Genomic DNA, 22,000 nt, shown 5'->3' with positions numbered 1-22,000 from the left:
CAGGGGGCAGCATAACCCAATGGCCGATGAAGATGGAGACTGTGTCTGTCAATGGACAATAGAGAAAGAGTAGAATGGTGGTAGCCCCGCTCGTGACCGACGTACAGTTACGTCAGTTCACGCAACCGAGCCACCTTGCCACAATAAAACTGCGGGTGGTCAGCAACTTGTTAATCTAGGATTGGTTTAGTAAATCAAGGGGACAAAAATTGTTGGTTGCTATAGGTTACTACACTTTCCACAGTGTTCTCTGTCTTTTGCAAGAAAACAAACTGAGAAAAGCCTTTTTTATAGACCAAGACCCACGTAACTATTTTGACTTCAACTGTTGCCCTAATAAAAATATACACATATACAGACAGTTCCCAGAAATGATCACACTCATCTCTTTCCATCTTTCCTCTAGATTGTGCTCGTGTTATAACCATGTATTTTTCTTCTTTTTTTTTTTCCATCTTTCAAAACTACAAACACACAAACATTTGCTTTTTTTTTTATTATTATTCTTACAACAATTATTTTTTTTCGTCTTTTAAAATAATCGTATTCACGATCCTTAAATAAATACTATTAGAGCCAAACTTCTATCCCAAACAGTATTTAAAAATAAAAAAGCAGCTCCATAAAGTATTCCAACTCCAACGTTGTGTCTCGCATAAATTACCCAGTCACTGCTCCAGTACTGCTCCTCTTCTTGGTTTAATAATGCCAAAATGTCATTAATCCCACTTTCTGTGAGCCCAGGGCATCAAGGCTCTGACCACACCCTGGGCAAACAAGGGAAATCCTGCAGAGAGCAGTGAGCAGAGGAGCATTTAGGATCCATTCACTGCTGAAGGCAGAAGAGAAGAGGACCCATGACATCATCAGACCAAAGCAAACATACCAGTAAGCCCTACCTGATGCCAGGTTACCTGTCTGTCTTTGACATTAACACGTATAAGTCCCTTTGAAGGTGTTGTTTAGACCCCTAAGGTTCTTGTAGGCCTTCTGTCAGGAAATCTCCCATCAGTCTTACAGAGGCATAGTTCTTTAAAAGATTTTATGAATGACACGAATCTTCCGAAATGTGAATAATTTAGGTCCAGATCCTACTATATTTTATCTAGTCTACTGCATAATATTACATGTAAGGCGTGAAGAAATGGTCCTTAATTAAATCACCTACTTTTCACAAAAAAGAATACATTTTTACAATATACTGTATACGACACAAGAAAGAGAACATTTTAAAATATATTTAAATACACACAAAGCACAAGATGTCTTAAAATTATACTTACTTGTCATTGGAAAGTTCGCAGAATTGCTTACTGACACAGCCAGCAGACAAAAGAGATACAGTGTCTAAATATGAAAAAATCTTAAGGAGAATTGAAACCGGAATCCTTCAGGAGACAAAAAAGAAACATATCACATTAGTTGTAGGAGATTATTGAATGTACAAATTTTATTTACACTTTTCCTGACAACCTTCTCTGTTATTCGTCTAGGCGAATAATGTCAACACCCCTTAGTGCCTCTCAGGATATATGAAATGGATATCCCATGAGGCGCCGGGAGGATCCATTCACCAAAGCAGGAGGACATGGGAACAGCGGCGCAACATTTGGAGGTGTGCCTGTGCCTCTGGATGACATCCCAGAAGATGGTAGCGCAGGACCTAAATGCCAGTTACAAGGGGGATCCCAACGGGCCATCCACTGGGTGGGTGAGTATCCTTCCTGTGCAGAACACCGCATCAGGTAGGCAAGGGGTGTAGGTAAAATTGTACTTTTAGCAATACTAATACATAAAATTTTAGGAAAGTGTTAAAAAGACAATCTCAGAAGGAAAAAAAAAAAACCCCACAAACAAGCATACATAGAGATAGTATTTAAATGTGGATAGCGCTATGGACTGGGGAGGGAGGAAGAGTCAAAGAGGTGAAATAAGTCATAAACCTGTTGGACAGCGATTTAGAAAATGTAGGTCCACAATTAGTCAATTGCCTTTTGTGCCAAAAAGAATTATCCTTACTTGAAACCTTTTCCTTTCCTGAGTACCTCCCCTCTAGTTTACACCTGAACAAATTTTGAGTTATTGCTACAGGTACTTGGGATGCATTGCTAGAGCTCTAACTGTAGAACAGATTGCATATAGTTTGTCATTGTGATCCTTCTCTACTCATTTTTAGAACTGTCTTTTATGTACTATTGTGTTGCCCAGAGTATTTAGTAAGCAAAAATTCAGAACAGTGATTTAATTCTGGTTAAACAAAAATATGTAGGGAAAGTGATCAATATGAGTCATTAAGGATCCTGAAGACAAAGTAAATGAGTAAGAGACAGACAGGAAAGCAGTATAATACAAAATAATTATAAGTAGTATTATAGTATACTACTATAATAACAAAATTTGCTTTGTGGGTTGTCTTGTCAGCACTCTCCTGCCCGATCTGTGTGTATGGCCAGCTTAAAACCTTACTCTAGTTTTCTGGAACTTTAAATTAGTTTGTTTGGACCAAGCTGGTTCTATACCATTTCACATCTCTGATTGGTGCTCACAGTGGTCACATGATCAAGAGCTTGTTCCACTGACTCTTGGTCAGAAGTCTTGACTGAGAGCTGTCAATGACAGCTCAGTTAGTGTGCTGGGAGATCATTGTGAGCACGTTCTCTGCACACAACCTCCTGCCGCCACAAATGCATATGTGCAGCAGCTGGCCGTTCAAGCCCACCTTTCTTGGAGCTGCATGGTCAGCAAGAGGTTAAGAAGAACTAGGATAATATACTAGGGGATATGTGTTTCCAATGTATTAAGAATAGCAGACAGTCAGAACAGGAAAAAAGTTCCAGAATAGGGGTGTAGCACGAGAGAAGCCATAGGTGCAGCAGTGGCAGCTGGTAGAGCAAGGCATATGTACAGATAGCTCTTCACATGGAAAGAGAGGATTTAGAGGAATTACTAATAGTTTTGTAAAGGATACACATACACCCCACCTGTATTAAAGAATGAAAAGAAACACTAATATAATGGCACACGGAAATTAACCATTATAAAAGGGTATCTTTCAAGATTAATTAAAGACCTTTGGGTTGTGTTAAAGATATGTTTTAACTTGTTTTACAGCAATGCACTTACTTCAGTAAGTGGTGCCATTTATTTTTAATAGTACTAATCAGACTCCTCCCATTAGTCTACATGTCTTGACATCTCAACCACTGTCTTTTCTGTCAGAACTGACTTTCCCTGTGTCTTTTACCACATAGATACTGTTACAGCAGCTAGTCCTTCTGTTACAAGGGCAACAAGTATTTTTGGAACAGGAATGTGGCAATTTAGAACTCAGATCTTCTAACCTTTCACCACCCCCATAGAAAAAAACTTCACATTCCTACCTGTCCCTTTGACCCTGTCACATTGAGTTACATTAGGGGAAATCTCTCCACTGGGGACAGGGACAGCAATAAAAACCTGACAGCATCACATGCTACCCCTATAGTCGAAGACTTTAAACATTTTTGGCTAGAGTTGAGCTGTTCTATTCAATAAAGGCTTTAGGTAATACATTTTCAAACTACAAGTCATACCCTGTTAAAGCAAGCCATAGCTTAGGTATAAAATGCACATGACAGAAAAGCCAAATCCAAGCAGTGCATTAATTTGTGAACCATATAAAACTATTTGCACAATTTATGTGTAGCAATATTTCCAGGCATTGGGCCTGATGTGGGTCTGCCATCGTTACCGGTAACACTTCCTACACATTGAAATTGAAAACCCAAGTGTGAGAGCTGAGACAATGACCATTCTGGCATCTTTAGTTTGTTTTGTTTATTGTATAATGGGGATGGGAGAAGGGAATGAGTGGGATACTCCTCTGGCTCAACTAGGTTTAACTGGGACACTTTTGTAGAAAAGATGCCTGTTAGCGCTGTCCTGACGCCAGCTGAATGCCGACCAACGCTTTCTGGCGCTTGAAATACTGTTCTGCTGAAAGTGCTGAAACTTTGACTTTAATTTCTTGGTTAACTCAGAAGATCCAGGACTGTAATAATCCTTGACTCTTGACACTCGGTCTAGCTCAAAAGTCCTGCGTATGACTCCCTCGAGCCCTTCACTGACTGACGTAGCTTCTCATAACTGCTTGTGCTGCTGCAACTCCTAACACTGCACACACTTGACTCTTCAGGGCCCAACCGCTGGCACCCCCTTTACACTTCCAGGGTCCTCTTACTAGGCAACCCCCTGGACACTTCAGGGTCCTTTCACTAGGCAATCCACTTGATACTTCAGGGTCCTTTCACTAGGCAACCTCCTTGACACTTGCAAGCTCCAGGATCCCTGGGACCTTCACCGGAGTTGTCCCCTCTACACTAGGCAGACCCCAAGGGGCAATTCACAGTACTCATGACCTTGGAAGGCTTTCCTGAACTGAACCACTCTTCCTCCGTTGGTCCTTGGCACACCGAATCCTCTCTGCAACTCAGCTCAGCTTTCCCTCCTGGATTCTCAGGCAACCACCAGAGACACCCGATCCTTCTGACAGGAGGAGAGAAAGCCAGACTCTCCCTCCTGTGACTCTGCTTCCCGCCAAAGATGATGCATCATACGTTCCCCTCAAACTTATACCCACTCCCAGAATCCTCTGCGGCAGAATCTGCCTTCTGGGGTAGATACAGGCCCGAATGGGCAACTCATTGGGTTTCCTCCACTGCCCAATGAGAATCCTCTCATGGAGCCAGTGGGGAGACTCCCCTCTCAGCAGCCACACCTGGGAGACATGACAGTCCAGCTGAAAATCATGGCCCTGCTGTTAGGCAGCCAAAGCCCATTATGCATTTACCTAGCACCTACCTTGTAGGGTGCTACATATGTGAAATATATTTAACTCTCTTGCTTAAAATGGCTATTATGAAACAGTGGATGCTTATAGGACGAACCATGCCAGACACTGAAATCCTACAATGCTTGGGGGAAAAACCCAAAAGACTTGTCAGATAAAAAGTGAGAGACGGAAAATTTAAAGCAGTTGTAAAGGCTATTATTTAAATAAACATTTTATAATTGCCTGTTCTGTGCAACAGTATTGCAAAGAGGTTCCTCATGTACACTTCTGGAGTTCCCTGCCAGCCAACTTGGCTCCTCCTCTCCTGCAAAAACTTCCGCAGCAAGCCATGGGGGAACTTGTGAGGGTGCGTTCCTGAGGCGAGCTGTGTGCGTCCATAGACACACACAGCGTGACTCGGCTCTGCTTCTCAATCCCTTCTGACAGGATTTGACTGACAGTAGCAGCCAATGGCTCCTGCTGCTGCTTGAGTCTCAAGTGAGAGGACATACAGTTAGGTCCATATACAGTGCCTTGCGAAAGCATTCGGCCCCCTTGAACTTTGTGACCTTTTGCCACATTTCAGGCTTCAAACATAAAGATATAAAACTGTAATTTTTTGTTAAGAATCAACAACAAGTGGGACACAATCATGAAGTGGAACAAAATTTATTGGATATTTCAAACTTTGTTAAATAAAAAAACTGAAAAATTGGGCGTGCAAAATTATTCGGCCCCCTTTACTTTCAGTGCAGCAAACTCTCTCCAGAAGTTCAGTGAGGATCTCTGAATGATCCAATGTTGACCTAAATGACTAATGATGATAAATAGAATCCACCTGTGTGTAATCAAGTGTCCGTATAAATGCACCTGCACTGTGATAGTCTCAGAGGTCTGTTTAAAGCGCAGAGAGCATCATGAAGAACAAGGAACACACCAGGCAGGTCCGAGATACTGTTGTGGAGAAGTTTAAAGCTGGATTTGGATACAAAAGATTTCCCAAGCTTTAAACATCCCAAGGAGCACTGTGCAAGTGATAATATTAAAATGGAATGAGTATCAGACCACTGCAAATCTACCAAGACCTGGCTGTCCCTCTAAACTTTCAGCTCATACAAGGAGAAGACTGATCAGAGATGCAGCCAAGAGGCTCATGATCACTCTGGATGAACTGCTGAGACCTACAGCTGAGGTGGGAGACTCTGTCCATAGGACAACAATCAGTCATATACTGCACAAATCTGGCCTTTATGGAAGAGTGGCAAGAAGAAAGCCATTTCTTAAAGATATCCATAAAAAGTGTCTTTTAAAGTTTGCCACAAGCCACCTGGGAGACACACCAAACATGTGGAAGACGGTGCTCTGGTCAGATGAAACCAAAATAGAACTTTTTGGCAACAATGCAAAACGTTATGTTTGGCGTAAAAGCAACACAGCTCATCACCCTGAACACACCATCCACACTGTCAAACATGGTGGTGGCAGCATCATGGTTTGGGCCTGCTTTTCTTCAGCAGGGACAGGGAAGATGGTTAAAATTGATGGGAAGATGGATGGAGCCAAATACAGGACCATTCTGGAAGAAAACCTGATGGAGTCTGCAAAAGACCTGAGACAGGGAGGGAGATTTGTCTTCCAACAAGACAATGATCCAAAACATAAAGCAAAATCTACAATGGAATGGTTCACAAATAAACATATCCAGGTGTTAGAATGGCCAAGTCAAAGTCCAGACCTGAATCCAATCAAGAGTCTGTGGAAAGAACTGAAAACTGCTGTTCACAAACGCTCTCCATCCAACCTCACTGAGCTCAAGTTGTTTTGCAAGGAGGAATGGGCAAAAATTTCAGTCTCTCAATGTGCAAAACTGATAGAGACATACTCCAAGCGACTTACAGCTGTAATCGCAGCAAAAGGTGGTGCTACAAAGTATTAACTTAAGAGGGCTAAATAATTTTGCACGCCCAATTTTTCAGTTTTTTATTTGTTAAAAAAGTTTTAAATATCCAGTAAATCCACTTCATGATTGTGTCTCACTTGTTTTTGATTATTCACAAAAAATTACAGTTTCATATCTTCATGTTTGAAGCCTGAAATGTGGCAAAAGTTTGAAAAGTTCAAGGGGGCCGAATCGCAAAGAACTGTATATATTTGGACACAAGCACAATTTTAGTTTTTTTCTGGTATTTACCAAATCATATTCAAGCTATAGTTATATAATGGATATGGGCTGAAAGTGCACACTCTTAGGTTTAATTTGAGGGTATGTACATCCAAATTGGAGGAAGGGTTTACAAATTACAGCTCTTAAGACTAGCTATCCCCCTTTTTCAAGGGACCAAAAGTAATTGGACAATTGAATCAAAAGCTGTTTCATGTCCAGGTGTGGGCTACTCCTTTATTATTTCTTCATCAATTAGGCTGGTAAAAGCTCTGGAGTTGATTCAAAGTGTGGTATTTGCATTTGGAATCTATTGCTGTGAACCTACATCATGCGTTCAAAGGAGTTGTCCATGCAAGTGAAACAGGCCAATGTAAGGCTTCAAAAGTGGAAAAATCCATCAGAAAGGTAGCAGCAACATTAAAAGTGGCCAAATTAACAGTTTGGTATATTCTGAGGAAAGAAGAGAACACTGGTGAGAAGAAACATAAAAAGGCCTGGACGTGCATGGAAGACAACAGTGGTGGATGATCGCAGCCCTGGTTTAATGATCATGTGATAGAAGACCGAAGCAGCCAGATGAATTCTGCAGTGTTTAGAGATATACTGTCAGCCCAGATTTAGCCAAATGCAGCAAAGTTGATTGGACGGCACTTTACTGTACGGATGGACAATGATCCAAAACACACTGCAAAAGCAACTCAGGAGCTTTTGAAGGAAAATAAGTGGAATAATCTGCAATGGCCGATCAATCACCTGATCTCAACCCAACTGATCATGCATTTCAATTGCTGAAGGAAAAACTAAAGGCAGAAAGACAAACAAAGAACAACTGAAGACAGCTGCAGTTAAAGCCTGGCAAAGCATCAGAAAGGAGGAAACCCCGTCTTTGGTAATGTCCATGAGTTCCAGAATTCAGGCAGTCATTGCCAGTAAAGGATTCTCAACAAAATATTAAAAAATAACATTTTATTTAGGATTTATTTGTCCAACTACATTTGAACCCCTGAAAATGGGGGGACTTTGTAAAAAATGGTTGCAGTTCCTAAAATTTGTACTTGATATTTATGTTCAACCCCTTGAATTAAAGCTTTAAGTCTGCACTTCAAATTCATTTGGATTATTTCATTTTAATTTCATTCTGGTGGCATACAGAGCCAACAGTATGAAAACTGTCCCTGTGTCCAAATATATATGGACCTAACTGTACTTACTTTTCCCTTTTTCCTATTTTACATGGAGAGCATAGTGCCTCAACAATGGAGATCTAAGGTCAAAGGTTAATGTCCCATATGGTGAACTCGATCAGCACGTTCTACAGTGACAGAAAAAAGTATTTGATCCCCTGCTTAGTTAGTACATTTGCCCACTGACAAAGAAATGATCAGACAATAATTTTGATGGTAGGTTTATTTTAACCACTTAAGGACCGAGCCTATTTTTGACACATTTTGTTCACAAGTTAAAATCAGTATTTTTTCCTAGAAAACAACTTAGAACCCCCAAACATTATATATATTATTTTAGCAAAGACTCTGAAGAATAAAATGTCGGTCATTGCAATAATTTTTGTCACGCGGTATTTGCGCAGCGGTCTATAAAGCGCCATTTTTTTGGAAAAATTTTGAAAAATCACATTTCACTGCATTTAAAAAATACTAAACAGTAAAGTTAGCCCATTTTTTTTGTATATTGTGAAAGAACATGTCACGCCGAGTAAATAGATACCAAACATGTTACGGTTTAAAATTGCGCCCCCCCGTGGGATGTCGACAAACTACGGTCAATAGAGATCTCAATCTGCGACGCTTTAAATTTATTTAACGGTTACCAGTTTAGAGGTAGAGTGTAGCTCTTTTTTTAAAATTATTGCTCACACTCTGGCGATCGCGGCGATACCTCACATGTGTGGTTTGAACAGCGATTTCATTTGCGGCTCGACTTGCGTATACGTTTTTTTTTGTGCGCGAGCTAACGGTGACGGGGGCGGCTAAATTTTTTTTTTTTTTTTTCCCATTTATTTTATTTATTTTTTTAACTTTATTACAGTTTTAAAAAAAAAAAAAATCTGATCACTTTTATTGCTGTCACAAGCAATGTAAACATCCCTTGTGACAGCAATATGTCGTGACAGGTACACTTTATGGAGGGATCGAGGGTCTAAAAGACCCTAGACCCCTCCACTACACTTCCCTGTATGCAAAATGCCAAAAACGGCGTTTTTGCATACAGCCGATTTTCAAATTTGCCGCCTTTTGCGGCACAGTAACCCGGAAGTGACGTCATGGACGCCGCCTTCGGGTTACGTCAACGGAGCCCCAATCGATGCTGTTTCCGGCATTCATCGGGACTCCATCCAGCCGGCGGACGCGCCGGCTGGGTGCTCGGGGCTCCCGGTGGGATGGGAGCCCCGAGCAAAGCCACGGAAGGCGGCGGGAGGGGGGGGGGACGTCCCCTCCCGCCCCCCCGGGTACCGATCGAGCGGCTCCCGAGCCCGGTACCGACGGAAAGCCAACCGTCGGCTTCAAACCACGGTACCGGAATGATGCCTCTAGCTAGAGGCATCATCCCGGTACACTACCGCAAAGTTTACTGACGTAGACCTACGTTAGTATGCGGTAAGTGGTTAACAGTGAAAGACCGAATAGCAACAAAAACTCCAGAAAAACGCATTTCAAAAAAGTAAAAAATGGATTTGCATTTTAATGAGTGAAATAAGTATTTGACCCCCTTCATAAAACATGACTTAGAACTTGGTAAAAACCTCATTGGCAATCACAGAGGTCAGACGTTTCTTGTAGATGTATATTCACAATCCAGAATCCAGCGCTCACTAGATGGTGGTGGCAAGAAATTACCAGTGCTATATGATCCCAAGCTGCTATGAAAAATTTCCCTTGGGAAGGAGAAGCAAGCAAAAATTCCACAGTAAGATGAATTCAAGCGCTGACAGGAACAGGCTATACAAACAGACATCCACTAGAAATCCTGACAAGTCAAGACTTGAAGTAACTTGTCAAATAAAAAACAACCAGGTTTATTGGAGAATAAAAATAGTATATAAATATCAAGTCAAATGCGCAATACAATAAGGATTGGTGTGGTATACAGGAAAGGTAGATACCTTGAAAATGAAAACCTCCCTCCGTGCTTTGATCCTTTGATAGTTTTCATTATAGTTGGTAACAAATCTAGCTTTTTTTCTTCATGGGTTTACATTCATTTGTACTTGACTGTGGGCAGGGCAATGTTTCGTATTTATGAAACGCTTCATTTAGTAGAGGTTCCGGAAAGCCTTTCTCCCATACCTTAGTTAGAGTACTTGGCCCTGTTTGATAGAGTTTTCTTTTTTCTAGCAATTCCAGCGCACTCATCGGAATTGGCCACCTGGGATGTTGTTACGCCAAACAGGGTGGTGGCAGCTGAAATAGTGCAAGTATGAATTGCCGCTTGTTGGTTTGCAGAGGTTTTTGAAGATAATTTTCCCATTTTCATGTGTCAGCTCCAGATCTAAGAAGACCGACTTTCTGGATCCAAAACGTGAGTGAATTGTAGACCCAAAGTATTGTCATTGCAATAAGGACGAACGAACGAGAGGAATTGCTCGTCGGTACCACTCCAAATGATCAGCACATCTTCAATGTTTCGCCTACAGTAGACGACGTGCTGAGCAAAAGGATTGGGACACCCTGCTTACTGGCCAGACCGGCTCTCTCCTACTGAGCGGACCTTCCACCTGGTGAGAATCGTCCTTTGCTTGCTCCATATTCACGCTGTGGCCACAGTGCAGACTACATCTCAGAGCATGGAGGGAGGTTTTCAATTTCAAGGTATCTACCTTTCCTGTATACCACACCAATCCTTACTGCATTGCACATTTGATTTGGTATTTATATACTTTTTTACTCTCCAATAAACCTGATTGTTTTTTATTTGACAAGTTTCTTCGAGTCCTTTCTGGCCAGGATTTCTAGTGGATGTCTCTATTTCTATAGCCTGTTCCTGTAGCGCTTGAATTCATCTTACTGTGGAATTGTTTCTTGTAGTTGGCCACCAGGTTGAAACACATCCCAGGGGGGAAATTTGTAGCACTCCTCTTTGCAGATCCTCTCCAAGTCATTAAGGTTTCAAGGCTGATGTTTGGTAACGCGAACCTTCAGGTCTCTTTATATATTTTCTATGGGATTGAGGTCTGAAGACTGGCTAGGCCACTACAGAACCTAAATGGGCTTCTTCTTGAGCCACTCCTCCTTTGTTGCCTTGGCTGTTTGTTTTGGGTCATTGCCATACTGGAATACCCACCCACAACCTATTTTCAATGCCCTGGCTGAGGTAAGGAGGTTCTTACCAACATTTTGACGGTACATGCCCCTATCGATCGTCCCTTTGATGCGGTGAAGTTGGCCTGTCCCCTTAGCAAAAAAAACACCTCCACAGCATAATGTTTCCACCTCCATGTTTGATGGTGGGGAAGGTGTTCTTGGGGTCATAGGCTGCATTCCTCCTCCTCCAAACACAGCGAGTTGAGGCCAAAGAGCTTGATTTTGGTCTCATCTGATCACAACACTTTCACCCAATTTTCCTCTGAATCATTCAGATGTTCATTAGCAAACTTCAGACGGCCTGTACATGTGCTTTCTTGATAAGGGAAAAATGGGGGGTCCCCCTAGGGTGTGGGACTTTAACGGCAAACACACTTCCACAGATATGTAAAAGTAAAAATATTTTTATTAACAAGTTTAAAATAGATCTCAATGGATCTGAGGTATTCCATAAATGATACAGAGAACAAAAATGATATGGTAACACAAATAATCTATATATGGTTCATATACTCAAAGGTATATATTGGTTTCTTGAAGGAAATCCTCCCACCCGACGCGTTTCAGGCACACAGGCCTTTCTTCAGGGGTCTGGGAAGTGGGGAGGTTTTGTGATTTCCTGCATAACATAGTAGATATTGTATAAATTGATTGCATAACAAATTATGTCAGTTTCAGTTTATTTCAAACATTAAATCTTATACCTGTAGAAGAAATCTGGATATAAAAGTTTCGTACCTGTAGGTTGCTTGGAATGTGACAAGAGAGTCACTACTGATAAAAGTAGGAGGAAAGAGGGGTTCCGCTGTGCTGAGTGCCGAAGTATGCACCCCTAGGTCCCTGAGGGTGTGAATCTTCACCAATGTGGCTCCAGCGAGGATGCCTGAAAGGAGGCTGCACGTGTCTCTGTGTGAACGTATATGTAGAAGAATCAAATTATTTGAAGATGTATTAGAAGGGATGACTAATCTGCTCTTAGGGTAGGTGTAGAAGTAAGAGGAGAGGTACCCTGTAATAAATGTATTGACACTTCTGGTTAAGAGGATGTGCCTGTTGTGTTGAAGATCACGGGGTAGGGGGTGTTGTAAGTTGGTAGAGTCCGCTGAAAAATATATATTATATATATATATATATATATATATATATATATATATATATATATATATATATATATATATATATATATATATATATATACATATATGTGTATCCTGTTATATATTGGGGTTGGCTCGTACAGTATTCTACCAAGGAGAGTGTTTAATACTCATACCTTAGTTTATTTGTTGCGTAAAGATTTCCTGACCAGGAGTCATATTGCTGATTCTCAGTAATTAGCAGAATTTTGTTGTCCCTAGATAAATATTGGAATTTTTAGGCACGTCAGGTTTAGAAGATAGGATGTGACAAGTATTCATAATTATAAATACTGATTTAGATATACCTAAATAGAGTGAGTCAATCCATGTTTTGGTTCTCTCCTCTAGGTTGTTGAGAGGTGCATCTGGGAACCAGAGAGATGGCATATATGTTACACATAGTGGGCAGATAAAGGGTAAAAGAGTAGAGATAAACTAAAATAAATCCAGCTGGTAAATTACCTGGTGATGTTGCAATAGCAAGAGCTGTTCCAGTGTCGGTTGCCCTGTAAATTCCAATATTTATCTAGGGACAACAAAATTCTGATAATTACTGAGAATCAGCAATATGACTCCTGGTTAGGAAATCTTTACGCAACAAATAAACTAAGGTATGAGTATTAAACACTCTCCTTGGTAGAATACTGTACGAGCCAACCCCAATATATAACAGGATACACATATATGTATATATATATAATATATATTTTTCAGCGGACTCTACCAACTTACAACACCCCCTACCCCGTGATCTTCAACACAACAGGCACATCCTCTTAACCAGAAGTGTCAATACATTTATTACAAGGTACCTCTCCTCTTACTTCTACACCTACCCTAAGAGCAGATTAGTCATCCCTTCTAATACATCTTCAAATAATTTGATTCTTCTACATATACGTTCACACAGAGACACGTGCAGCCTCCTTTCAGGCATCCTCGCTGGAGCCACATTGGTGAAGATTCACACCCTCAGGGACCTAGGGGTGCATACTTCGGCACTCAGCACAGCGGAACCCCTCTTTCCTCCTACTTTTATCAGTAGTGACTCTCTTGTCACATTCCAAGCAACCTACAGGTACGAAACTTTTATATCCAGATTTCTTCTACAGGTATAAGATTTAATGTTTGAAATAAACTGAAACTGACATAATTTGTTATGCAATCAATTTATACAATATCTACTATGTTATGCAGGAAATCACAAAACCTCCCCACTTCCCAGACCCCTGAAGAAAGGCCTGTGTGCCTGAAACGCGTCGGGTGGGAGGATTTCCTTCAAGAAACCAACATATACCTTTGAGTATATGCATCATCATTTCTTTCAACCAAATATAGATTATTTGTGTTACCATATCATTTTTGTTCTCTGTATCATTTATGTAATACCTCAGATCCATTGAGATCTATTTTAAACGTGTTAATAAAAATATTTTTACTTTTACATATCTGTGGAAGTGTGTTTGCCGTTAAAGTCCCACACCCTAGGGGGACCCCCCATTTTTGCTTGTTCAGTCCAGGGATGTTGGCAAACCACTTCCAAGTTTCCACATAGCTGGGGTATATTTCTTTGAATTTCTTGATAAGGGGGACCTTGCGGGCACTGCAGGATTTCAGTCCTTCACAGTGTAGTGTGTTACCAATTGTTTTCTTGGTAGCCATGGTCCCAGCTGCCTTGAGATCATTGACAAGATTCTCACGTGTACTTCGGGGCTGATTCCCCACTGTTCTCCTGATCATTGAAACTCCACGAGGTGAGATCTTGCATGAAGCTCCAGACCAAGGGAGATTGACAATTATTTTTTGTTTCATCCATTTGTAAATAATCTCACCAACTGTTATCACCCTCTCCCCAAGCTGCCTTGCAATGGTCTTGTAGCCCATTCCAGCCTTGTGGAAGTCTGCAATCGTGTCCCTGACATCCTTGAACGGCTCTTTGGTCTCAGCCATAGTGGAGAGATTGGAATCTGATTGATTGCTTCTGTGGACAGGTGTCTTATATACAGGTAACAAGCTTAGATTAGGAGCACTCCCTTTAAGAGTGCTCCTAATCTCAGCTCGTTACCTGTACAGAAGATACCTGGGAGCCAGAAATCTTGCCAATAGGGGATCAAATACTTATTTCACGAACTAAAATGCAAATCAATTTATAACTTTTTTTAAATGTGCTTTTTTCGATTTTTTTTCTTGTTATTCTGTCTGTCATAAAATAAACCTACCCTTAAAATCAGACCGATCATTTCTTTGTCAGTCGGCAAAAGTACAAAATCAGCAGGGGATCAAATACTTTTTTCCCTTACTGTATCTGCTTTTTTTCTAGCAAATATAGGTGAAAACACACAAGCTAGTGAGAAGAATGCAGGAACCAATATCCAATTTTAAGAAGTAAAGTAAAAATGTGTCTCATATTTACCATAAAATATTTTTCTTGGAGATGCTTCAGTTTTATAGAAAAGCAGTACTGGGAGTAGATCACAAATACCGAGGACAGGATCTGTGTCTGGAAATGAACTCCATAAAACAGATTTTTGTTCAATAAGGGATACAGGGATTCACTTATTCAGAGACAATTCAGATGTCAAAAATAGTCCAACTGGGGGGAGTAACAAATCTCTAACAGGTCCAAATAACAAACAACAGAACTTGAGGCAGCCTACAGCTCTGAGCTGCCTGGAGGACCTTATGGCATTAGACGAGACCCCCAACATCTACCTTGTAAAACTTACAGAACAATGTGAACAGAAGACCAGGTACGAGCCATGCAAATCTGGGAAACCTTTGCCTAATGCCAAAATTCCCAGGAGGTAATCAGACCTTGTACTATGGGCATTAGTAGGAATGGGTGAAACTGCTCCTTGAGCTAGGAGATCCAATCGATTTGGAAAAGCAGATGGGCAGTGTGACAAGGTCAGAGTATCATGTAAACCTGGGCCAGTTCAGAATTGTAAGGATCACCAAAAGGGTAGATAAAGGAGTTTTAGAAGAGGAAATACATAGATTAGGTTGCACTCTTCCCACAGTATCGCCAAAGCATCTACTGCTTCTTCCAGAGGACCTCTGCATTGTGGGACAAACCTGGATATTTTGCTGTTGAACCTGAAGGCCAGGTGATCTCTATCGGACATTTCCCACTTAAGACACAGGTCCTGAAAAGCAAAATGTATACACCTGAAATGTGAATGGAATTAAAAAAAAGAAGAAACTTGGCTAAAGTACTGTGCAACCTCCATATACAGTATCTCACAAACGTGAGTACACTTTGCTCAGCATCATATCCAGAGGTTGTCCATGGGAAAGAGATGTATGAGCTCTGCCAGCATTGCTGCAGAGGTTGAATGGGTAGGGGAGTCAGCCTGTCAGTGCTCAGAGCATCCCCCGCACTGCATCAAATTGGTCTGCATGGCTGTCGTCCCAGAAGGAAGCCTCTTCTAAAGATGATGCACAAGAAAGCCCGCAAACAGTTTGCTAAAGACAAGCAGACTAAAGACATGGGCTACTGGAGCCATGTACAGTGGTCTGATGAGACCAAGATAAACTTATTTGGTTCCGATGGTGTCAAACGTGGGAGGCGGCAACCAGGTGAGGAGTACAAAGACAAGTGTGTCTGCCTACAGTCAAGCATGGTGGTGGGAGTGCCATGGTCTGGGGCTGCATGAGTCCTGCCGGCACTGGGGAGCTACAGTTCATTGAGAGAACCATGAATGCCAACATGTACTGTGACATACTGAAGCAGACCATGATCCCCTCCCAAAAAAACAATATTTGCAAGATAAACCACAAATTAGGACTATAAAGTGCTTAGCCAGATAAATATTAATCAGATAGTCTTATAAAAGTGCATATAGCCAATAAAAAGTGCATCAATAATCAGTGAATACATGAATCATAAGTAAAGTCCCATGCACCAATAAATGGATAAATAAATAAATAAATATATATATATATATATATATATATATATATATATATAAATGGTGCAGTCTCCAAGGGATGATTCTTCCTCATGAAACAAATTTTCACTCCCTTCACCACATAGGCACCAGATGTTTGGGAATGCTTACCGGAAAGCACCGACCCCTTAATTACAGGGGGTCAATGCAAGCAGACTGATATCATAGTGACCAGAATCCAAAATGAAAGATCAAGCCCTCCTCGAGCATCCACTCCACAAACACTTGTATAACAATAAAGCTTCACACTCCTCCGCCACCTCACACTCCTCAGCGATATAAAAATGAAAGAATGGCCAAAATGGTGAAGAACGTTCAAGCAGTTTATTAAAAATAAAGTGGACACACTTACATCATAAATATATAAACGGACATTCAACACAGGATCCGAAATAGACACGAGAAGGTGCCGCTTCCGCGTTATTCAATCCACATCAATCGGTCCCGGAAATGGCAGAAAAACAGCGTGATTGCGCTCCAATGCTCCCGACCGGTTTCGTCGGCTCACAGGCTGTTGTTCTCAAGGGACATACTAACCACTTCCTGGGCCGCCCGGGCACTCCTGGTGCCCCCTTGGTAAATGATGTACGCCACCACAGTGGCATTGTCCGTCTGCACCCGTACAGGGCGGCACTGAAGACGATCCGGCCAATGGGTTAGGCACAGCCTGATCGCTCTCAATTCCAAAATGTTTATCGGAAGGGAGGATTCCTCTTCCGACCAAGTGCCCTGGGCAGACAGGTTGCCCAGGACTCCACCCCAGCCCAAAAGGCTGGCATCCGTGGTTACTACCGTCCACAGAATCGGCCGGAAGGACATTCTGCCTGACACCGCTGGGGATTGGAGCAACTACAAGAGATCCATTCTGGTTTGGCGACTCAGAGACACTCTGGTCCAAGGACTGAGGCAGTCTGTCCCACCTGGTCAGAATCTCCGCTTGAAGAGAGCGCGTGTGAAATTGTGCAAATGGTATCGCCTCGAAGGCCGACACCATCAACCCCAGGGACCGCATACAGGTCCTGAGTGACGAGGATTCGTTGTCCCTGAGGGACCTGACCTTGCTCTGCAGGGTCCGGAGCTTGTCCTCCGGCAAGAACACCTTTGCTTGAGCAGAGTCCAGGACCATTCCCAAGATACTGGAGACGAACCGAAGGCGACAAGGTCGACTTCTGAATGTTGATGGTCCACCCGAACTGTTGGAACATCTGGACCGTAGTGGACAGATCGCGCAGCAGGCTCTGGCTGGCACTCGATCTTAACAGGAGATCGTCCAGATAACCCAAGACTGCAATGCCCTGTGCCCGCAACAGGCCCAGAACAGGCACCAACACGCTGGTAAAGACCCTTGGAGCCGAAGCGAGACCGAAAGGCAACGCCACAAACTGGTAATGCTCCTCCGCGATAGCGAATCGAAGGTACTTCTGATGACCCTTGAAAATGGGTATGTGTAGATACGCATCCTTCAGGTCTATAGAGGCCAGGAACTCCCCCGGATTCAGGGAGGCCACCACTGAGCGGAGTGATTCCATTCGGAAATTTTGAACGCGCACGAAGCGGTTCAGCGCTTTTAAGACCAGAATCGGACGCATTTTGCCCTCCTTTCTGGGCACGATGAACAGATTCGAGTAAAACCCCCGAAACCTGTCCCAATGAGGCACTGGGACGATCACCCCCTGGACGAGAAGATCCTGCACCGCTTGATGTAGGTCCTGTAAACGCCCTGGGGTCAAATGAAGATTTGAGGGAAAGAATCTGTTTGCCGGCCGGGAAAGAAATTTGATCTTGTACGCTGACCGAATGATTTCCTGAACCCACTTGTCCGTGATTCAGAGCAGCCAAGGTTGGAGGAAAACCACGCAAACGTCCCCCCACCCCTGAAATGGGTGAGGGCGCCCCTTCAGGCAAGGTGGACTGAGCCGCCGCACCGGTCTGGCCGGATTTTTGCTTGCCAAACCAGGGCTTCTTCTGGCCACCTTGGCCCTTGAAGGGTTTTCCCTTGTTCTGTGCCTTGAAGGAACGAAAGGACCCCATAGCTGCACGTTCCTCAGGCGACCCGGGGGGGGGGGGGGACATCCACCCCTGCGACCTCCGCCTCTCCCTCAGACTCTTGCGGGTCCTGAGAAGAGCGATACCCCGAAAGGGCCACGCTACCTACAGCAACCATACCACACTCAGAATCAGAAGAAAAGGAAATTCTAGGCCTTTTTCTAGCAGCACGTTCAGAAATCAGCACATCCATTTTTTACACCAAAGTTGCCACAACAGCAGCCAAATTAGTGAATGTAGAGGATTCAGAAGACCCTGAATCCCCCACCAAAGCTGGAGGAAACTTGCTGTCCTGGGATTCCATATCAGAAATAAAAAGTTTTTTTTTTGTTTTGGAACTGGCCCTTTAAGAGCACTGTGGACCCCGCAGCACACCGCTATTGAGACTGTGACACACAGACCCCCTGCAGGGACAAAACTGACCAGGAAGAGGGCACAAAGCAGGATAAGAAAGGAACAGCAGGACAGACACCCCACAGTGTGTTACCCACTCCTTTGGTCAGCTCTGTGAGAAAGGAGGAAGTGATGTCACCGCTGGAGGCTGAACTAAGCTGCAGGCCAAGGGAAAATGGATGCCTATGTAAACTGATGGGAGGCTTCGGCAAGATGGCTGCCGACATGTGCTCGGAACGATCGTGTTGCCACACACAAGATGGCGCCGTAAGGCGCGAAAATACACTACATAGCATGCTGTATGAGCGCCCGCAGTGAAGCCAGACATGCTGCCCACACTTAAAATGGCGGACCGGCGGTTTTTTAACCCGCAGCGGTCGCCGCATGTGTCTGCATCCCCAAGCACCCTAAAGTGACATTAAGAGAGGGACCCCCAAAACCCCCACACAGCGCTGCAGTGAGAGAATAAAAAAACCCCGCAGGGACCGGGACCAGGGAGCCCAAAACGCACAGACACAGGGGACACCAGAGACACACAGGACTGCCGACCCCAGACAGAGGCCCCACATAGAATGTACTTACCTGTACCCGATGGTGTGGGGTGCCTCATATCAAGCGGGAAACCGCCCACCTTCAGATGGCAGGGGAGTGCCGCCAGCCCAAAAACACAGGACACTAGAAGGGCACGGACGAAACAATGCTGTGTCCAGTGAGGTAGCCACCTCACATGGCTGCATCCCAGATGGACAGGGATGGGTCGTTTGTGAGGCCAGGGCCAACACATAGCCTGCGAAACGCTCGATGGCGGGCTGGGGTTCCATCTGACCCTCTGTCCTGGAGAACCAGGACAGTCAGTCCGATTCCCAGCTCCGCAGACGCCGTCTTCATCCGAAGATCCACTAACTAGTGCCGATCAAATAAACAGCTAGCAATGTAAAGAAAAAATGACATCTTTTGAAAATAATTCATAAGAGAAAAAGAGAAAAGGCTAAGATGGTAGCCTCAGCACAGGGAAGCCTATCCACTCCTGAAGCTAGGCAGAAGACAAACTGGAGTGGGATGGCTATTGCAGGGGGGTATTGGACTAGAAGGACAGCCCCCCATGGGTGTGACTATGTAGATTTATTGTTCTTTTACAAGTCTTATGCCTAGAAACTCCTGTGGAGATGAAGTCAATACCCATAAGTGAAGACTGTATGAGTGGGCGGCGACTGTCGGAGGACGTAAGAGAAAGGGAGAATTTCGTGAAAAAGTTTTGGGTCTCACAAACCTCCATGGACACACAAGGGAGGATGCCATTTATGAAGCAGTGACACAGATGCGTAGAGACAGAGAGATAGACCTGAAGCATGTTGTTTCCATTGCTACTGATGGTGCACCATGTAGGATTGGGAGAGAGAGGGGATTAGGGTCATGCTTGAGAACTCACCACCCTGACCTCATGGCATACCACTGCATAATTCACCAGATGGTTTTGTGTACCAGCCTTGGAGAAAAGTACTCAGAAGTAATGACAACAGTTATGAAACTTAACTATCTGAGAGCATCTTCTGCAACATCATTTGTTGCGCTCATTTTTAATAGAGGTGAATGAAACATTTGATGATTTGCTCCTTCACAACAATGTCCGGTAGCTTAGTAAAGGCAAGGTACTGGAGCGGTTTTGGGCACTGCTGAAAGAGCTGGAGACATTTCTATTGAATCAGAAGAGTGCAAAAGCCAAACCGTTTGTGGATTTCATGAAGAATGAAGAAGACATGGAAGTTGTTGCTTTTCTAACTGACATTACTTCCCATCTCAATGACCTTAATATAAAGCTTCAGGGCAAAAACAGCACAGTATGTGACCTCATGTCAGCAGTGCGTGCTTTCCAGAGGAAGCTGGAGGTCTTCAAATGTGACTTACAGCAGAACCTGCTTCACTTTCCAAGACTTTTGGATCAGACTGCAGGAAAACATCACCGTCACAATTATGCTGAATACCTGGAAAAGCTCATTAAAAATTTCCAAACTCGCTTTGAAGATTTCCCTCTGGCAAAACAGGTCTTGTTGTGCATCGAAAATCCATTTCTTGTCAAAAATGTTGCAGAATTCTCAACTGAAGCCACAAAAGTCTTCCCATGGGCAAATGCTGCTTCTCTGCAAACAGAGCTAATTGAGCTCCAAGAAAATCTAGAACTGCAGGAATCTCCCTGTGACCCTGTCACCTTCTGGACGCAGATGGTTACTGCAGTAGGTGTTCCTCTGCTGCAGAAGATGGCCCTTCAGGTTCTCACCATGTTTCCCAAGGTACTGCTGTGAATCTGCCTTTTCAACCATGAACATGGTGAAAAACACTTACCGCAGCTCACTCACCAATGAACACTTACATCAGTGCCTCCCGCCTGGCCCTCACATCTTTTATGCCCAAGTTTATAAAACTGGTGGCACAAAGAAGGTGTAACCTTTCACACTAAAGGTCTACCATATTTTTTTGTGTATAGTTCAAAAGTTTTGGGGAATGCCTTTTTTTGTTGTTGGCATTCTGTATTTGGAATTTGACGGTCACTTTTCCGGACCTCGGACTGAATGGAAAATTGGTAAGTGGACCTTTCAATTTTATATTTGAGTACCCCTGGTTTACCGTGTCTATTTTTTAGATGTTTGTAGGTTTTAATATTTAATATATAAAATGAAAGCCCATATTAGCCTCAATTCACTTCTCCTTCCATTTGATAGGACGTAGGTACCATTTCTATGCGTTAACGCTGTCACCCCCTCTTTCATTAGTTAAGATTTTGCTGAGGTGGTATTTCACTGGATCCACAGCAGGAATGGCCCACTTCTTGATAAAAGCCTCCTCAAATGGGTATTGGTCTGCAAACTGTTTGGGAGTAAATAGTTTACCATTATAGTTTTCCTATCTCTGTATAGAACACCTCTGAATATTTAGTGTACTAGACAAGTTCTGATAGTCTTCGGGTCTCTCAGGAATTCCCAACTAATAACTGCACCCGTAGAAGCTGCAAACTGTTCTATTTTTAGGGTGTCACACACCGCATCAGTAAGAACCAATATGGTATTTTTCAGCCTGGGAGCTATGGCAGCTGCCATCAGCTCCTAAGGAACAAACTCATTTATCAAGGATTTGTGAGATTCTTTGGCAGACAAGGCTCTGCAGCAAAAGACCCCAAGGCCTCT

The 22,000-nt window shown here is 43.1% G+C and overlaps 1 protein-coding gene across 1 annotated transcript in view; it reads right to left on the bottom strand.

The window, feature by feature from the left end:
- Positions 1-22,000, bottom strand: part of FBXO15 (F-box protein 15) — a gene marked incomplete at its 5' end in the record, with an annotated part of 243,412 nt that overhangs the window by 204,746 nt on the left and 16,666 nt on the right. Inside the window, one exon of the mRNA XM_082257658.1 lies at positions 1,284-1,388. Within this exon, the coding sequence (XP_082113784.1) occupies positions 1,284-1,388 (105 nt within the window). The remainder of the gene's footprint in view (positions 1-1,283; positions 1,389-22,000) is intronic.

Source organism: Pelophylax lessonae (assembly GCF_965119305.1).
Source record: "Pelophylax lessonae genome assembly, chromosome: 5".
NCBI classification, from domain to species: Eukaryota; Metazoa; Chordata; class Amphibia; order Anura; family Ranidae; genus Pelophylax; species Pelophylax lessonae.
The sequence above is the reverse complement of the archived record's forward strand: the minus strand, read 5'-3'. Positions and strand labels throughout refer to the sequence as shown.